The 18305-nt window shown below is 42.4% G+C and overlaps 1 protein-coding gene across 1 annotated transcript in view; it reads right to left on the reverse strand.

Moving 5' to 3' along the window:
* The window catches only part of LOC138656877 (probable ATP-dependent RNA helicase DDX60), a 375810-nt gene that overhangs the window by 186807 nt on the left and 170698 nt on the right, over window positions 1-18305 (reverse strand). The window contains exons 21-25 of the mRNA XM_069744200.1: window positions 16877-16992; window positions 16657-16790; window positions 13932-14041; window positions 4825-4929; window positions 3075-3203 (exon numbers count right to left, since the gene is read on the reverse strand). Of these exons, the coding sequence (XP_069600301.1) occupies window positions 3075-3203; window positions 4825-4929; window positions 13932-14041; window positions 16657-16790; window positions 16877-16992 (594 nt within the window). The remainder of the gene's footprint in view (window positions 1-3074; window positions 3204-4824; window positions 4930-13931; window positions 14042-16656; window positions 16791-16876; window positions 16993-18305) is intronic.

The following is an 18305-nucleotide window of genomic DNA, read 5'->3' on the forward strand; positions in this document are numbered from 1 at the left end:
TTGCCTCACCTCCTGTTTGCCTATCAAGAGGTGCCCCAAGAATCCACGGGGTTCTCCCCATTCGAACTGGTATACAGGAGACGGGTAAGAGGACCCCTAGACTTAGTGCTAGAACACTAGGAAGGGGAGGGCATCATAGAAGGGGTACCTATTGTACCCTAAGTGCTGGAATTCCAGGACCGCCTACAGGAGCTGACCCAGGCTGTACGTGGGAACATGCAGGTGGCCCAGCGGCGCCAGCGCATATGGTGAGATCAGAGGGCCAGAGAGTGCACCTTGGAAATAGGGCAGAAGGTCCTGGTGTTAGAGCCCACTAGGCAGAACAAGTTCCAAGCTGCATGGCAGGGGCCCTACAAGGTAGTGGGGAAAATAGCCGACAACACCTATAATGTCGCCGATTGTGACGACCCCAGGGTTATCCGCATGTTCCACGTGAATATGCTGAAGCCCTATCGGGAGCGCCCTGAAGAGGTAGTGGCCATCTGTGCACCTGAAGCAGAGGATTTAGCCAGACTTCCCTTGCCTGATGTCTTAGGGGAGAGGACTCAGTCTAAAACATGGGACCAGGTACACTGGGGTGAAGACTTAGGTCCCCGGGAGAGACAGCAGACGGAGGAGTTGTTGAGGCTGCGACAGAGGATGTTTTCGGGGAAACCCGGGTACACTCACCTGGCACAACACAAGGTTGAGACCCAGGATCAGACCCACCTGTGACAACCCCCCTTCCGCGTCCCTGAGTCTGTACGAGAAGGGATGCGACAAGAGATACAAGAGATGTTGCGTTTAGGGGTCATTAAAGAGTCAGATAGTCCCTGGGCATCCCCCGTAGTGTTAGTGCCCAAGAAGGATGGGACTACACGGTTTTGTGTAGACTATCGTAAGCTCAATGAGAAAACAGTGACGGATGCGTATCCCATGCCGCATGTGGATGACTTGTTAGACCGGCTGACAGGGGCAAAGTATTTGACCACCATCAATCTATGCATAGACTACTGGCAGATTCCCCTTAGTCCTGATGCTATTCCCAAGTCGGCATTTGTCACCCCGTTTGGCTTATTCCAGTTTCGAGATATGCCATTCAGGATGAAGACTGCCCCGGCGACCTTCCAGAGGCTGGCTGACCGGCTTCTGGATCGTCTCCAGGACTATGCATGTGCCTACCTGGATGACATCGCCATCTACAACGCGACATGGGAAGAGCATCTAAATCACCTAGAGACAGTATTAGACAGGATCCACAAGGCCGGAATCACCCTGAACCCAAACAAGTGTCACGTGGGCAAAGCAGAGGTTCAGTATTTAGGGCATTGGGTGGGAAGTGGGAAACAGAGACCAGAATCAGCCAAGATTGAGGCCATAGCCAAATGGCCCACCCCACGCACTAAAACCCAGGTCATGGCGTTTCTAGGGACAGCGGGGTATTACAGGAAATTCGTTCCCAATTACAGCAGCGTGGCCAAGCCCCTCACTGATCTGACCCGTAAGAACCAACCCCGCCAGGTAACCTGGACCCCAGATTGTGAGGAAGACTTCCGCCAGCTAAAGGATGCCCTCACCAATACCCCTGTATTGGCCGCACCCGATCCAACTAAATGTTTCCTTTTTCACACAGACGCTTCTATGTTTGGATTGGGGGCAGTACTAAGCCAAGTCGGGCCGGACGGCCAAGAACACCCGGTAGCTTACCTGAGTCGGAAACTACTGCCCCGTGAAGTGAGATATGCGGCCATCGAGAAGGAGTGCCTTGCAATAGTATGGGCACTCAAAAAGTTACAACCATATTTGTATGGACGACAGTTTTCCCTCCTAACGGACCATAATCCCCTAGTCTGGCTTAATCGGGTCTCCGGAGACAACGCCAGATTACTGCGGTGGAGTTTAGCCCTACAACCTCTGGACTTCACCATCCACTACAGACCCGGCAAACAAAACGGTAATGCCGATGGACTAAGTCGACAAACGGAACTTGTACCAATCCCATAAACTTCGGTCATCCCCAAACCGATCCGTTAAGGATCAGACTGTGTATGCCGATCGCGTCGCTGAAAAGGGGAGCCGTGTTACAGAACCCCCAGCACCAAGAATATGTTATGCAGTATATATTATGTATGATAGGTTCCATGTGAAATGCATCAGTCCACAGGCTGCACCCCTGGTCAGAGGGGACAAGATATTCTCCTTCTGACCTCCCCCACCTTTGTAATTCCCACAGTAAATATCAGCAGGCTCCGGCCCCCTGCGACTGTTGTAATGTATGTCTGGCCTGCTTTTTCTATTGGCCTGCCCTGTGTATCTGTGTTATATATTCTGTGTGCTGTGAATAAAGTGTGTTCTTTTAGACTGGAAATACGTGGAGTAGCAGTCAGCTTTTATATGCTCTCCCGTAATCAAGGAATTCCAGCCAGCGTCCTTCATTCGGAATCCAGCAAAAGCAGAGTGGACCTCCTGAAACACGGGGGGTGCTGAAAGAGGTACTACAGCCCAGTAGACCCCGTTACATGAGTATTTTAACCATATCATTTTTATCCAGATTTTCCAACTCTAAGCTGTAAAAACTTGATTGATTATTGGTTTCAGTAGATCAGGTTGGTTTCAGTAAATCAGGTGATGTGTAATGAGGAATGATGAGGAATAAACATATAAACATCCTTTATCAAGGTGTGCAGAATTATTAGGGAATTTGCTTTCCTCAGGCAAATTGGGCCAAAAAACACTTTAACTGACTCTGGAAGGTCAAAAATTGTGAAAAATGTTATAGAGGGATGCAGCACTGTCAGATTAAGAAGCTGACAGACTCCAATGATGGAAGACTTATGACTTATTGAAAAGAAGGGTTGCAATACTCGTCACTTTTATTTTTTTTAAATGTCAGAAATATATTTTTGAGTTGTTTGGTTTTTATTCTTACTTTAGCAGATGAAAATAAACAATTGATATGGAAACATTAACATTTTACGTAACCAATAAATGAAGCAGAAACAGCATGAATCAGCTTAGCTTCTATTGAAATAATACCTGACCAAAATATCGACTGTATAGAATACTTGGTGAATGCAAATACTTCAATATATTACCTTTTTATTATATCCTTTTTGAACCCAGTCAATGAATTCTTTTTTCAATGCCTTTTCATACTCGGTTACATCATTTTTTGTTATTATTATTTTGTCCTTCAAATGTATGTTTGCTTCAGGATCTAAAGACTAGAAGGTTAAAAAAAAGGTTGAGAATAATGTGATTTTTTTTCTTTGAACAGTGTAAAGGTTTATATTTGCTATATTTAAATTATATTGCTTCCCTTGTTGCAATACATATACATGTGGATCGCAGGCTCGTGATGTATGGATCACAGTTGTTTCCCAGCTTAATGCATTAGCACCAGGTTTAGCAAAGAGCTAAACCAAACTTACTCTATTTTTCAGATTATAAGACACACTTTATTCCCCACAAATTTTGGGGGAAAATGGGGGTGCGTCTTATAATGCAGATATACCTTACCGGCCGCAGGCTGGGATGAAGGGGTGTTCAGATGTGCGGTGCGTCGCGATGCTGTGGGTGTTCGGTCCTGCGGGTGTTTGGTGCTGCGGGGGCTCTGCCAACATCTTGTGAAAGCCCAGACCTCCCGCAGTTACATGGTTTCCTATTTAGTGGACTGGACTCCGGGAAAATGGCTACCAGCCGGCGACCGCGCATGCCAGGATGGAGATCTCAGCACCAAGATCTCGGCAGATGATATTGTATGTCAGAAATGCAGTTTACATTTCATATATTCAATATTTTCATATATCTTGGAGCACACTATGTGCTGCTGCATATTTTGATTTCTGCAAGTAATTTAGTTAATGATAAGTAATCAGTATTTATCATTTTAGGTGAATTTTCAGGCATCTTCATGTCTGTATAATTGTTAGAATCTGTTTAGTTTGTTCCTATCCGCCTTTTTCTTCTGGAGTTCTGGCTGCTGGTCTTTTTCCTCTGGTGCTGGCTTTGTGTTGGGTCAGGTGTTTGTATCATTCTTTATTAACCAGCACCTACCTCCCAGTCCTTGCTGGACAACAGTGTTAATCTGCTTGAGCTCTAGCTTGGTTCTTTGCTTTGTCTTCTGTGGGTGTTATTTGTGCAGTGCTGGTACCTCTGGTTCTGCTAGACTTAGTTTCTGATTTCTATTGGTTTCTGCAGCCTTCTCTGTGTTTTCCATTAGGAGGTGACCCATTTTTGTACCCAGTCCTTAGCTCTTTTAGGGAACCCCTTCCCCCTATCTATAGGTCTTCGCTTGAGATTGAGATTGAGGATCGTTGGTGGGTCTATTCGCAAGGAATGGGTCGCCCACTCCATCGTAGGGTTTCAGCCTAGTCATAGTGCAGGGTCAGTTTTCCCCCTTAGTCCTGTGTTGCAGATCCACAACAATAATACATTGAAAGGAGCTTGTCATGCAAAAATACACTAATAACCTGCAGATATGGGGTTAATCAGCAGGTTAAAAGCATTCAGAAACTTCCCTGCTGGCTGGGTGGAATGAACTCTATTTCTCCCGGCAATATCGGGCTTTCAGTCATAAGGGGGGTCATAGTGAGCACCAGCTGTAACCGCACCCCCCACACTGACTGAAAGATGACTCTAGTGTCATTTCTTTACTCCTTGTTTTTATGTGTTTTTTCATGGATTTTCTTACTTATATCTGAATTTACTATGTGCACATTCCAATAAGAATCAGAATAAGCATTGCATGGACAGATATATACACACACATTTATATACAATTCTTTATCACATTTATTGTGTCTAATTTATCAGACAACTCTACAAATTAATATAACATCTTACCTCTACATTTGGCATTTTAGGCCATGCTGCTACCATGCAGTCATACAACTGTATGCTTTCCCTCGGAGAGAATGTAAGATCCTTTGGAATACCATAGTTCTTTATCTAATAGAAAATGAGTAAAAACACTTGATATTTGCCTAAATACTGAAACATTGAAATTAGCATTGAATTTAAAGGGAAACAGTCAGCAGGTTTTGGCTACCTCATCTGAGAGCAGCATGATGTAAGCAAAAAGACCAGGAGTCCAACGATGTATCGCTGAGATTACTGGAGCAGCCGTTTTCATACAGAGTTTTTAGATCTAGCAATGCAGCAGAGCTCAGAAAGCTGCTCCCGCCCACACCAGGCTCTCAGACCCTGAGCTGCTTATCATAGAAGAGGGCGGAGGTGAACTTGTAAGCATCAGGCTAGATAGTGACATCTATGTTAATCACAAGGTGATTAACCACTTAGTGACGGAGACAATTTTCACCTTAATGACCAAGCTAAAATTTAAAATTCTGACCACTGTCACTTTATGTGGTTATAACTCTGGAACGCGTCAACGTATCCCACTGATTCTGAGATAGTTTTTTCTTGACATATTGTACATAATGATAGTGGCAAAATTTCTTTGATATGGCTTGTGTTTATTTGTGATAAAAAGAGAAATTTTGCCAAAATTTTGAAAATTTTGCAATTTTAAAACTTTTAATTGTCACACAAAAGAGTTAATAAATAACATTTCCCACATGTCTACTTTACATCAGCACAATTTTTGTGACTTTGAGGGGTCTATATACCAGAAAGTACCCAAAAGATGCACCATTCTAAAAACTGCACCCCTCAAGGTGCTCAAAACCACATTCAAGAAGTTTTTTAACCCTTCATTTTCTTCACAGGAACTGAAGCAATGTGGAAGGAAAAAATGAACATTTAATATTCTTTCACGAAAATGTTAATTTAGACCTGCAAGGAGTTTATGTGGGTTTCCTCTGGGTTCCATGGTTTCCTCCCACATTTGAAAGACATACAAATAGTTAATTTATATAGTGAGCCCCAATAGCGGCAGTGATGATATTGTATGTAAAGCGCTGCGGAATATGATACCGCTATATAAGATAAACATAATAAATAAAATAAATAATCTCTTCCTCATCCAAGTAAAAATCTGTGGCTTTCAGTAAAAACAGTGGTTCCCCTGTAAGGATGGGCAATAATTTTGATGTTTAAGCTTGAAAGTTTTGTCTAGAATCAGTATAAAATATAGTACCAACATTTTGTATATTGCAGAATGACGTCAATTCAATTTTATTTTATTTGTAGATTTCCTTTCAATTTAACATTTAACTTTTTTTCTGTTAATTACCCCCAAAAAAACAACTTTGGCTAATATCAACAATATCAAGAAAGGGCAACCAAAGAAATGTAAGTATTTGTCATGAGTGTTTATTTATAATCCCATTAAATTAGGTAATCTAACAGTTTGCCAAGGTTCCCCAAATCACCACAGTGTATTTATTGCTATGTGAATACCCTACCTTTTTAACCCGTTACTTGCCAAATTAGAAATTTTAATTTTACGGATTTTTCAGAAAAGGGCGTCCCAATATTCAATTAAAAATGACAATGACATGATTTCCTATTTTGAAAACATTCATTTTACAAACACAACACAAAAAATTGGACCTAATTATAAAAATTATAAAATCTTAGTTGCTAGAAGCAAAATATTAGGCGTCCAAAAAAAAGGACATTGGCAGATAATGGGTTAATGTCGAAAGGATTACTGTATATTGCAAAAAAATATTTTATAACTTTGGTGGAAATATGCTAATTAGCGGATGACTAGCTATGTGGGCATTGTGAGTAACATCATTTGCAAGAGTGGTGCAACAACAAGTTCCTTGCTTATCTCTGCCTCCGGTTACACCTGGCGTGTATCACCAATGCCTCCGTGGGAATACCCAGTGAGCAAAAGAAGCCAGGCTTGCTGTGCACTGTCAGGGAAGCAGAGATTTGCAAAGAACTGTCAGACCTGGCAAATCATGATACTGACGCTCACGGGGCATGATAACATGAGTAATGGGATGACTGGTCTGGGGATAAAACAACAGGTCCACAACTAGTCACCCACTAATTAGCATATTGCCATGAACGTTGTTGTGAATTCTGTGGCTGAATTCACTCCTGTGGTCACAAGTGGTACTGCAGCTTCTGAGCTTCCTCCCTCAGGTGTTCTGGTGAGCTCGTTAACTGCTTCATTACTTAACTCCGCCTGATGCTGCTATCCTTGCTCCTTGTCAATGTTTCAGTGTTGGATCTGAGCTTCTCCTGATTGTTCCTGTGACCTGCTGTTCTGTATAGCTAAGTGCTTTTTGCTATTTTGTTGTTTTTTTTCTGTCCAGCTTGTCTTTTGTTTTGCTGGAAGCTCTGAGACGCAAAGGGTGTACCGCCGTGCCGGTAGTTCGGCACGGTGGGTTTTTTTTGCCCCCTTTGCGTGGTTTTTGCTTTAGGGTTTTTTGTAGACTGCAAAGTTCGCTTTACTGTCCTCGCTCTGTCCTAGAATATCGGGCCCCACTTTGCTGAATCTATTTCATCCCTACGTTTTGTCTTTTCATCTTACTCACAGTCATTATATGTGGGGGGCTGCCTTTTCCTTTGGGGTATTTCTCTGGGGCAAGTCAGGCCTATTTTTCTATCTTCAGGCTAGCTAGTTTCTTAGGCTGTGCCGAGTTGCCTAGGTAGTTGTTAGGCGCAATCCACAGCCGCTTTTAGTTGTGTTTAGGATAGGATCAGGTGTGCAGTCTACAGAGTTTCCACGTCTCAGAGCTCGTTCTTGTATTTTTGGGTATTTGTCAGATCACTGTGTGCGCTCTGATCGCTAAGCACACTGTGTCTCTGGATTGCCTTCATAACACCTGTCATTAGCAGACATAACAGTACAAGGAGCCAAACTGATGATTCTCAATAGAGGGAAAGAAAAAGTTCTGACATCATTTTTTTTTTCTCTGCTCTGTGTTCATTTTTTTTTTTTCCCCTAGACATTTGGGTGATTCTGGACACAGGTGTGGACATGGATATTCAGGGTCTGTGCTCTTCAATGGATAATCTCGTTATAAATGTACAAAAAATTCAAGATACTATTGATCAGAAATCTATGTTAGAACCAAGAATTCCTATTCCTGATTTGTTTTTTGGAGATAGAACTAAGTTTCTAAGTTTCAAAAATAATTGTAAGCTATTTCTGGCCTTGAAACCTCATTCTTCTGGTAATCCTATTCAACAGGTTTTGATTATTATTTCTTTTTTGCGCGGCGACCCTCAAGACTGGGCATTTTCTCTTGCGCCAGGAGACCCTGCATTGAGTAGTGTCGATGCGTTTTTCCTGGCGCTCGGATTGCTGTACGATGAGCCTAATTCAGTGGATCAGGCTGAGAAAAATTTGCTGGCTTTGTGCCAGGGTCAGGATGATATAGAAGTATATTGTCAGAAATTTAGGAAATGGTCAGTACTCACTCAGTGGAATGAATCTGCGCTGGCAGCTTTGTTCAGAAAGGGTCTCTCTGAGGCTCTTAAGGATGTCATGGTGGGATTTCCTATGACTGCTGGTTTGAATGAGTCTTTGTCTTTGGCCATTCAGATCGGTCGACGCTTGCGCGAGCGTAAATCTGTGCACCATTTGGCGGTATTACCTGAGGTTAAACCTGAGCCTATGCAGTGCGATAGGACTATGACTAGAGTTGAACGGCAGGAATACAGACGTCTGAATGGTCTGTGTTTCTACTGTGGTGATTCCACTCATGCTATTTCTGATTGTCCTAAGCGCACTAAGCGGTCCGCTAGGTCTGCCGTCATTGGTACTGTACAGTCCAAATTCCTTCTGTCCATTACCTTGATATGCTCTTTGTCGTCGTTTTCTGTCATTGCGTTTGTGGATTCGGGCGCTGCCCTGAATCTGATGGATTTGGATTATGCTAAACGTTGTGGGTTTTTCTTGGAGCCTTTGCGGTGTCCTATTCCATTGAGAGGAATTGATGCTACACCTTTGGCCAAGAATAAACCTCAGTACTGGGCCCAGCTGACCATGTGCATGGCTCCTGCACATCAGGAAGTTATTCGCTTTCTGGTGTTGCATAATCTGCATGATGTGGTCGTGTTGGGGTTGCCATGGCTACAAACCCATAATCCAGTATTGGATTGGAATTCCATGTCGGTATCCAGCTGGGGTTGTCAGGGGGTACATGGTGATGTTCCATTTTTGTCGATTTCGTCATCCACCCCTTCTGAGGTCCCAGAGTTCTTGTCTGATTATCAGGATGTATTTGAAGAGCCCAAGTCCGATGCCCTACCTCCGCATAGGGATTGTGATTGTGCTATCAATTTGATTCCTGGTAGTAAATTCCCTAAAGGTCGATTATTTAATTTATCCGTGCCCGAACACGCCGCTATGCGCAGTTATGTGAAGGAATCCCTGGAGAAGGGACATATTCGCCCATCGTCATCACCACTGGGAGCAGGGTTCTTCTTTGTAGCCAAGAAGGATGGTTCGCTGAGACCGTGTATTGATTACCGCCTTCTTAATAAGATCACTGTTAAATTTCAGTATCCCTTGCCATTGTTATCTGACTTGTTTGCTCGGATTAAGGGGGCTAGTTGGTTCACTAAGATAGATCTTCGTGGTGCGTATAATCTGGTGAGAATCAGGCAAGGAGATGAATGGAAAACTGCATTCAATACACCCGAGGGTCATTTTGAGTATCTAGTGATGCCGTTTGGACTTGCCAATGCTCCATCTGTGTTTCAGTCTTTTATGCATGACATCTTCCGTGAGTATCTGGATAAATTCCTGATTGTTTACTTGGATGACATTTTGATCTTCTCAGATGATTGGGAGTCTCATGTGAAGCAGGTCAGAATGGTTTTTCAGGTCCTGCGTGCTAACTCTTTGTTTGTGAAGGGATCAAAGTGTCTCTTCGGTGTGCAGAAAGTTTCATTTTTGGGGTTCATCTTTACCCCTTCTACTATCGAGATGGATCCAGTTAAGGTCCAAGCCATCCAGGATTGGATTCAGCCGACATCTCTGAAAAGTCTGCAAAAGTTCCTGGGCTTTGCTAATTTTTATCGTCGCTTCATCTGTAATTTTTCTAGCATTGCCAAACCATTGACCGATTTGACCAAGAAGGGTGCTGATTTGGTTAATTGGTCTTCTGCTGCTGTGGAAGCTTTTCAGGAGTTGAAGCGTCGTTTTTGTTCTGCCCCTGTGTTGTGTCAGCCAGATGTTTCTCTTCCGTTCCAGGTCGAGGTTGATGCTTCTGAGATTGGAGCAGGGGCGGTTTTGTCACAGAGAGGTTCTGATTGCTCAGTGATGAAACCATGTGCTTTCTTTTCCAGGAAGTTTTCGCCCGCTGAGCGTAATTATGATGAGGGCAATCGAGAGTTGCTGGCCATGAAGTGGGCATTCGAGGAGTGGCGTCATTGGCTTGAAGGAGCTAAGCATCGCGTGGTGGTATTGACTGATCATAAGAACTTGACTTATCTCGAGTCTGCCAAGCGCTTGAATCCTAGACAGGCCCGTTGGTCGTTATTTTTTGCCCATTTCAACTTTGTGATTTCGTACCTTCCGGGCTCTAAAAATGTGAAGGCGGATGCTCTGTCTAGGAGTTTTGTGCCCGACTCTCCGGGTTTATCTGAGCCAGCGGGTATCCTCAAGGAAGGAGTCATTGTGTCTGCCATCTCCCCTGATTTGCGGCGGGTGCTGCAAAAATTTCAGGCGAATAAACCTGATCGTTGTCCAGCGGAGAAACTGTTTGTCCCTGATAGGTGGACTAATAAACTTATCTCTGAACTTCATTGTTCGGTGTTGGCTGGTCATCCTGGAATCTTTGGTACCAGAGAGTTAGTGGCTAGATCCTTCTGGTGGCCATCTCTGTCACGGGATGTATGTACTTTTGTGCAGTCCTGTGGGATTTGTGCTAGGGCTAAGCCCTGCTGTTCTCGTGCCAGTGGGTTGCTTTTGCCCTTGCCGGTCCCAAAGAGGCCTTGGACACATATTTCGATGGATTTCATTTCTGACCTTCCCATTTCTCAAAAGATGTCAGTCATTTGGGTGGTCTGTGATCGCTTTTCTAAAATGGTCCATCTGGTGCCCTTGGCTAAATTGCCTTCCTCCTCTGATTTGGTACCTTTGTTCTTTCAGCATGTGGTTCGGTTGCATGGCATTCCTGAGAATATTGTTTCTGACAGAGGTTCCCAGTTTGTTTCAAGGTTTTGGCGAGCCTTTTGTGGTAGGATGGGCATTGACCTATCCTTTTCCTCGGCTTTCCATCCTCAGACTAATGGCCAGACCGAACGAACCAATCAGACCTTGGAAACATATCTGAGATGTTTTGTTTCTGCAGACCAGGATGATTGGGTGTCCTTTTTGCCGTTTGCTGAGTTCGCCCTTAATAATCGGGCCAGCTCGGCTACCTTGGTTTCTCCATTTTTTTGCAATTCTGGGTTCCATCCTCGTTTCTCTTCAGGACAGGTTGAGTCTTCGGACTGTCCTGGTGTGGATTCTGTGGTGGATAGGTTGCAGCAGATCTGGACTCAGGTAGTGGACAATTTGACCTTGTCCCAGGAGAAAGCTCAACTTTTCGCTAATCGCAGACGCCGTGTGGGTACCCGACTTCATGTTGGGGATCTGGTTTGGTTATCTTCTCGTCATATTCCTATGAAGGTTTCCTCTCCTAAATTTAAACCTCGTTTTATTGGTCCGTATAGGATTTCTGAGGTTCTCAATCCTGTGTCTTTTCGTTTGACCCTCCCAGACTCCTTTTCCATACATAATGTATTCCATAGGTCGTTGTTGCGGAGATACGTGGCACCTATGGTTCCATCTGTTGAGCCTCCTGCTCCGGTTTTGGTGGAGGGGGAATTGGAGTATATTGTGGAGAAGATTTTGGATTCTCGTGTTTCTAGACGGAAACTCCAGTATCTGGTTAAATGGAAGGGTTATGCTCAGGAAGATAATTCCTGGGTTTTTGCCTCTGATGTTCATGCTTCCGATCTTGTTCGTGCCTTTCATGCGGCTCATCCTGGTCGGCCTGGGGGCTCTGGTGAGGGTTCGGTGACCCCTCCTCAAGGGGGGGTACTGTTGTGAATTCTGTGGCTGAATTCACTCCTGTGGTCACAAGTGGTACTGCAGCTTCTGAGCTTCCTCCCTCAGGTGTTCTGGTGAGCTCGTTAACTGCTTCATTACTTAACTCCGCCTGATGCTGCTATCCTTGCTCCTTGTCAATGTTTCAGTGTTGGATCTGAGCTTCTCCTGATTGTTCCTGTGACCTGCTGTTCTGTATAGCTAAGTGCTTTTTGCTATTTTGTTGTTTTTTTTCTGTCCAGCTTGTCTTTTGTTTTGCTGGAAGCTCTGAGACGCAAAGGGTGTACCGCCGTGCCGTTAGTTCGGCACGGTGGGTTTTTTTTGCCCCCTTTGCGTGGTTTTTGCTTTAGGGTTTTTTGTAGACTGCAAAGTTCGCTTTACTGTCCTCGCTCTGTCCTAGAATATCGGGCCCCACTTTGCTGAATCTATTTCATCCCTACGTTTTGTCTTTTCATCTTACTCACAGTCATTATATGTGGGGGGCTGCCTTTTCCTTTGGGGTATTTCTCTGGGGCAAGTCAGGCCTATTTTTCTATCTGAAGGCTAGCTAGTTTCTTAGGCTGTGCCGAGTTGCCTAGGTAGTTGTTAGGCGCAATCCACAGCCGCTTTTAGTTGTGTTTAGGATAGGATCAGGTGTGCAGTCTACAGAGTTTCCACGTCTCAGAGCTCGTTCTTGTATTTTTGGGTATTTGTCAGATCACTGTGTGCGCTCTGATCGCTAAGCACACTGTGTCTCTGGATTGCCTTCATAACACCTGTCATTAGCAGACATAACAGAACGTGATGACACAGACTTTTTCAATATGCACTAATCCTTTAGAAAAATAAAAAAGCTTGTTAGGTATGGTAGTCAGCAATAAATACATGGAATGGTTTGAGGAATCTGCGCAAGCGGTCTGGTTCCCTTTAAAGGAACAAGCACACCTCACTTGCGTTTCCCTATTATGCAGGTGATAGTGTCCTCCTGCACGCCATCCTCCAGCAACACAGGCACTCAGTATATTTATTTATATATATATTATCACTGTATGTCACAGTTGTCATTCAATATTTTTATTATTATCCTCTATTGTGAACTGGTTCTCCCTAATTTATATAGCCTTACTCCAGAGAAACACGCGCGAGGTGTATTTGATTAGCGGGTGGCTATATATCTATGATTTTTCAATTATGGAACTTCTTTTTTTTTTTTGCTTATTCATATTTGTTTGATATCTCTTATGATTTATGAGGTATCCATCTTTCTTTTTATTCCACCCATCAGTGGTGTCTCTTACACATGACATGTACATGAGTGGTGGCTCACTCAGCATGTCTACTTAGCCTTTTACATTATGTTACACTCCATACACATTTTTTTCATGATTTTGCCATTAAATGTATAACCTAATTCACCTCTGCAAGTGTATTTTCATATGTCTGCTATACCCATGTTTGTATTTTTTTTTATTGTATCTGTGATTTTACTTTTAGCACAATAAAATGTAGTTGTTATTACATTTGCCTGACTTTCGGCTTTTTCTGTGTTATACATTTGAATTATTTTTTACTTTTTTTTCGTAAACTTTTGACTTGATAATTTACAGTCATTATTTAATTATAACACTAAACAAATAGTCTTATCACAAATGTTAAAATACTTACTGTCTAGGTGAACAGGAATATAGTGAAAGAAAAAAATGATCTCGCCGTACTAAGCTTTTGGCATGCTTGCTTGATCTTGCTGAGTGCCATATCCAAAGCTGCTGACCCACAGAGAAATCCACAAAAATGTATTAAGGAGGAAAGGACCTCTGTTTAAAAATTCTTCAAGGCTTTATTTCACATTCAAAGGGAATAAAACCTCTACATGTTAGCACCAAACACTATTGACGTATTTCTAACTCTGTTTAAAAATTTTTAAACAGAGGTGTCTTCCTCCTTTGTACATTTTCGTGAACATGATTAGTGACAGAAGTTATTACATACTACTATATATACTTACATGATCTAATGTCAAGAAAGCACATGGATGGTAATGTTCAAAGTTAATATTGGAGTCTATCACAGAACATGTATACTTTTCCAGATCATTGTATCGTTTGTCATATTGAACTGCAAAAAACAGAATATTTGAATTTATTATGTATAGGACAAAACAACATATTTCAATGAAAGAATACAACTATTGCTAAGCATTAAATATGGAATTTTGTGCAGACTGACCAGATTCATCTATTTTTTTCTTGTATTTAGAAAACATTCTAAACATTTGAAATGCTTTTCGCACAGGCTCCACATAATGTTGGCCTCAAAACTCAAACCGAAGAAAACACCAATCACTTACCATGAAGTGAATTATCCCAAATAACCTTAGACTATATCGATATACATACAGCTCTGGCAAAAATTAAGAGACCACTGCAAAATGTTCAGTTTGTCTGATTTTTCTCTTTATAGGTATATTTTTGAGTAAATGTAAATTTTTCTTTTATTCTATAAACTTCGGACAACATGTCTCCGAAGTTCCAAGCAATACATTTTGTTATTTTTTCTGACAAAGAAAAATGGTCAAAATAAAAAAAAAAACAGTGCTTTCAGAGTTCAGAAATCAATATTATGTGAAATAACCATGATTTTTAATCTCAGGTTTCATGCGTCTTGGCATGCTTTCCACCTGTCTTTCACACTGCTTCTGGCTCAAAAATGTAAGCAGTTCTTCTTTGTTTGATGGCTTGTGACTATCCATCATCCTCTTGATTACATCCCAGAGGTTTTCCATGGGGTTCAGGCCTGGAGATTGGGCTGCCCATGACAGGGTTTTGATGTGGTGGTCTCTTAATTTTTGCCAGAGCTATATATCATGCAATTAAAAGTATGTACATATGCTTGTATAGATGGTGTGTTGGCCTTCAGAAATTTTTTCATCTTTGGTCTTAAGGTACCTTCACACTCAGCGACGCTGCAGCGATACTGACAACAATGTCGATCGCTGCAGCGTCGCTGTTTGGTCGCTGGAGAGCTGTCACACAGACAGCTCTCCACCGACCAACGATCCAAAGTCCCCGGGTAACCAGGGTAAACATCGGGTTACTAAGCGCAGGGCCGCGCTTAGTAACCCGATGTTTACCCTGGTCACCAGCGTAAAAGTAAAAAAAACAAACACTACATACTTACCTACCGCTGTCTGTCCCCGGCGCTCTGCTTCTCTGCACTCCTCCTGCACTGACTGTGAGCACAGCGGCCGGAAAGCAGAGCGGTGACGTCGCTGTGCCCGTTGCTGATTGGTCGAGGCCTGGTGGCCTCGACCAATCAGAGACGCGGGATGTCTACGTCCATGCTGTGCCGTTCTCTGATTGGTCGAGGCCGCCAGGCCTCGACCAATCAGGGACGCGGGATTTCCAGGACAGACAGACAGACAGACAGACGGAAAAACCCTTAGGCAATTATATATATAGATATTCTCTGCACCTTTGATTATGGCCCCATAGATGCTCCTTATAAAGCTGTGCCCCATATATATATGCTCTGCACCGTTGATTATGGCCCCATAGATGCTCTTATAAAGCTGTGCCCCATATATATATGCTCTGCACCGTTGATTATGGCCCCATAGATGCTCCTTATCAAGCTGTGCCATATAGAATGCTGCTGGTGCTGCAATAAAAAAAATCACATATTCACCTCTCTTGCTCAGGACGCCGGCGCTTTCAATATTTACCTGCTCCTCGTGCGGCTCCGTCTCCAGCACTGACTAAGTCACAGCGCCCTCTAACCTGAGCGTCACTGCTAGAGGATGCTGCATATGGAGCCACACCGGAGCGAGGAGCAGGTAAATATAGCGCAGCGCTGCGCTCCCCGTATACTTACCTGCTCCTGGCGCGGTCCCTGCAGTCCCTGGCTTCCCCGGCGCCGCATCTTCTTCCTGTAATTGAGCGGTCACAGTTACCGATCATTTACAGCAATGAATATGCGGCTCCTCCTCTATGGGAGGTGGAGCCGCATATTCATTTCTGTAATGAGCGGTGCCATGTGACCACTCAGTACAGGAAGAATCTGCAGCGCCGGGGAAGCCAGGGACTGCAGGGACCGCGCCGCAGCAGGTAAGTATAACTACACAGCCCCCGCTCCCCCTCCCCTGCTGACCTCCCGGTATATGACTCGAGTATAACCCGAGAAGGGGACTTTCAACTCAAAAAAATGGGCTGAAAATCTCGGCTTATACTCAAGTATATACGGTAATTCCCTACTTGAATTTCACCACTGCGGCTTCTTCATGGGCATCACACCCCAGAGGAAGCCACAGCACCTTGGAAGTAGAACCACTTGATTACTGAATCTGAATCTCTTCAGCTAAGTCCTTAGTTTACGTAAGACACAACGCTATTTATGCATTATATCTTAGGGCCTGTGACAAGCACAATATGTGTTTTTTTGCTGCGACTTGGAGGAGAGGTGATTTTTCTTGTTTTTACAGGACAGATTCGTCTGTTCAGGTTTTATATAAAATAATATAATTTATATATAAGAGGCAATACGACTTATGGGACCCCAGCCAGTATAGGGTATACAGTTCTTAATCTTTGAAGTTCCTTTACAATCCTTTAATACACAGGGTTGCCTGGTTTTACAAAAGTTTTACAAAGAAGGTGAATCTCCATGGGCAGAAAGGTCATTTTTTTTATTTTCATTAGAAAAAATTGTGAGTACATCTTCTGGCATATAGTTACCTAGTTGAACGTTGTAAGATCTTTTTTCTGATTTTGCCATTTTTCTCCGTATCGCCCTTTTGGGTGGTATTGACATATCACTCATTTCTTTTTCTTCACTGGATTGCCAATATTTTTTGACTGATTGTAACCACCTAAATAACAAAAGTAATCTTATTACAAATCAGTAGATATATTAATGAATCATCAATCTTGTTCAGCAGAAATGTACAGAACATACTGAGTTAAATGTTCAGGATTACTGATGGTTGCAGACAAAGCCAGGAATGGGCATGGAATCATAGCCATTATGTGGTCCCAGGTTTCGGCTCCGATTTCTCCTCCTAAGCAGTGCACCTTGCAAAAAAATAAAACAAAAAGGTTGCGTGTGTAGCACCGACATTCTGGTATCTGAGTCTACAGGGAAATTTTTCCTTACTATCTACATAAGATTAAGCAGTGTCATATTTTTTTTATGAGATGATAATTTACAAATTGAAAAATGTGGCAGAGAACTTTAATATAGCTGTTACATGTTCCACAGGCTGCACCAAAAAGAGTATTGACTTGTCAAAATAATGCCCTAAAATGGGTGTGTTGGGGTCTTTTTTGGATGATTCTGTGGGTTTAGGTTTAAATGTCCCAAATCTTGCTTTGTAACATGAGGTTGTGGTAACTGATCAACAGTTATTCTAGACATTAAAGTAAAACTGACCACACCAGATGCTGAGAACAGCATAGGTTGATAACAATTTTAAAATAAAAACAATAATATAGGGTTGAAAACATAAGTTACTGTATATAGTTTTGTAGTTTATGTAATGGGTTCTCTATTACTGTACATTTTTTAAACTTTAACAGTTTGGTTGCAATGGTGTACATTATTATTTTTTTTATCACTGAGCTGAATTCTGAGACCAATAAACAACAAAAAAAAGTTAAGTAGCCTTTTATTTGAGCACAAGCTGTATTTTTAATACCCCATGATTTTGGGGTAAATGCCGTATAGTGTATTGAAAAATGTTTAACTATTGAGGCTGCTAAAAAAAATTGCAATTTTGGATTTTTTTTTTGGCTTTCATTTTCTTGACATTCACAAAGATATATATATAGATGACAAGTTTATTCTGTGAATTATTACAATTATGGAGGTGTCAAATTTATATAGGTTTTTATGTTTTATTATCTTTGCATTCTAAAACCAGTTTCTGTAGTCATATACTTCTTCATTTTTATATTCTATGTATATATTTTTATATTCTATGTAAATAAATAATAAAAAAAAAAAAAAACGTGTGGAATCCCCACCATTTTTGACAACCAGCCTTGCTAAAGCTCACAGCTGTGTTCTGGTATTCTCAAAACTGGTAAGGGGCCATGGATATTGACCCCCAGCCTAAAAATATCAGCCTGCATCTGCCCAGAAAGGGCACATCCATTAGAAGCGCTTTGCCCAGCTCTTCCAACTTGCCCTGTAGTGGTGGCAAGTGGGGTTATAGTTGTGTGGTTGATGCCACCTGATGACAGCAAGAATAAAGTCTTTTATTTGAAAAAATGACACAGACACCTTTATTATTCTTAATTAAACCATACTTACTTGAATGCCTAATTCAAGCGAAGCCCTTGATCTCCTGTAATAAAAGTAAAATAAAAAAACAATATACCATACC

The sequence above is a fragment of the Ranitomeya imitator genome, chromosome 1, assembly GCF_032444005.1.
Source record: "Ranitomeya imitator isolate aRanImi1 chromosome 1, aRanImi1.pri, whole genome shotgun sequence".
Lineage (NCBI taxonomy): Eukaryota > Metazoa > Chordata > Amphibia > Anura > Dendrobatidae > Ranitomeya > Ranitomeya imitator.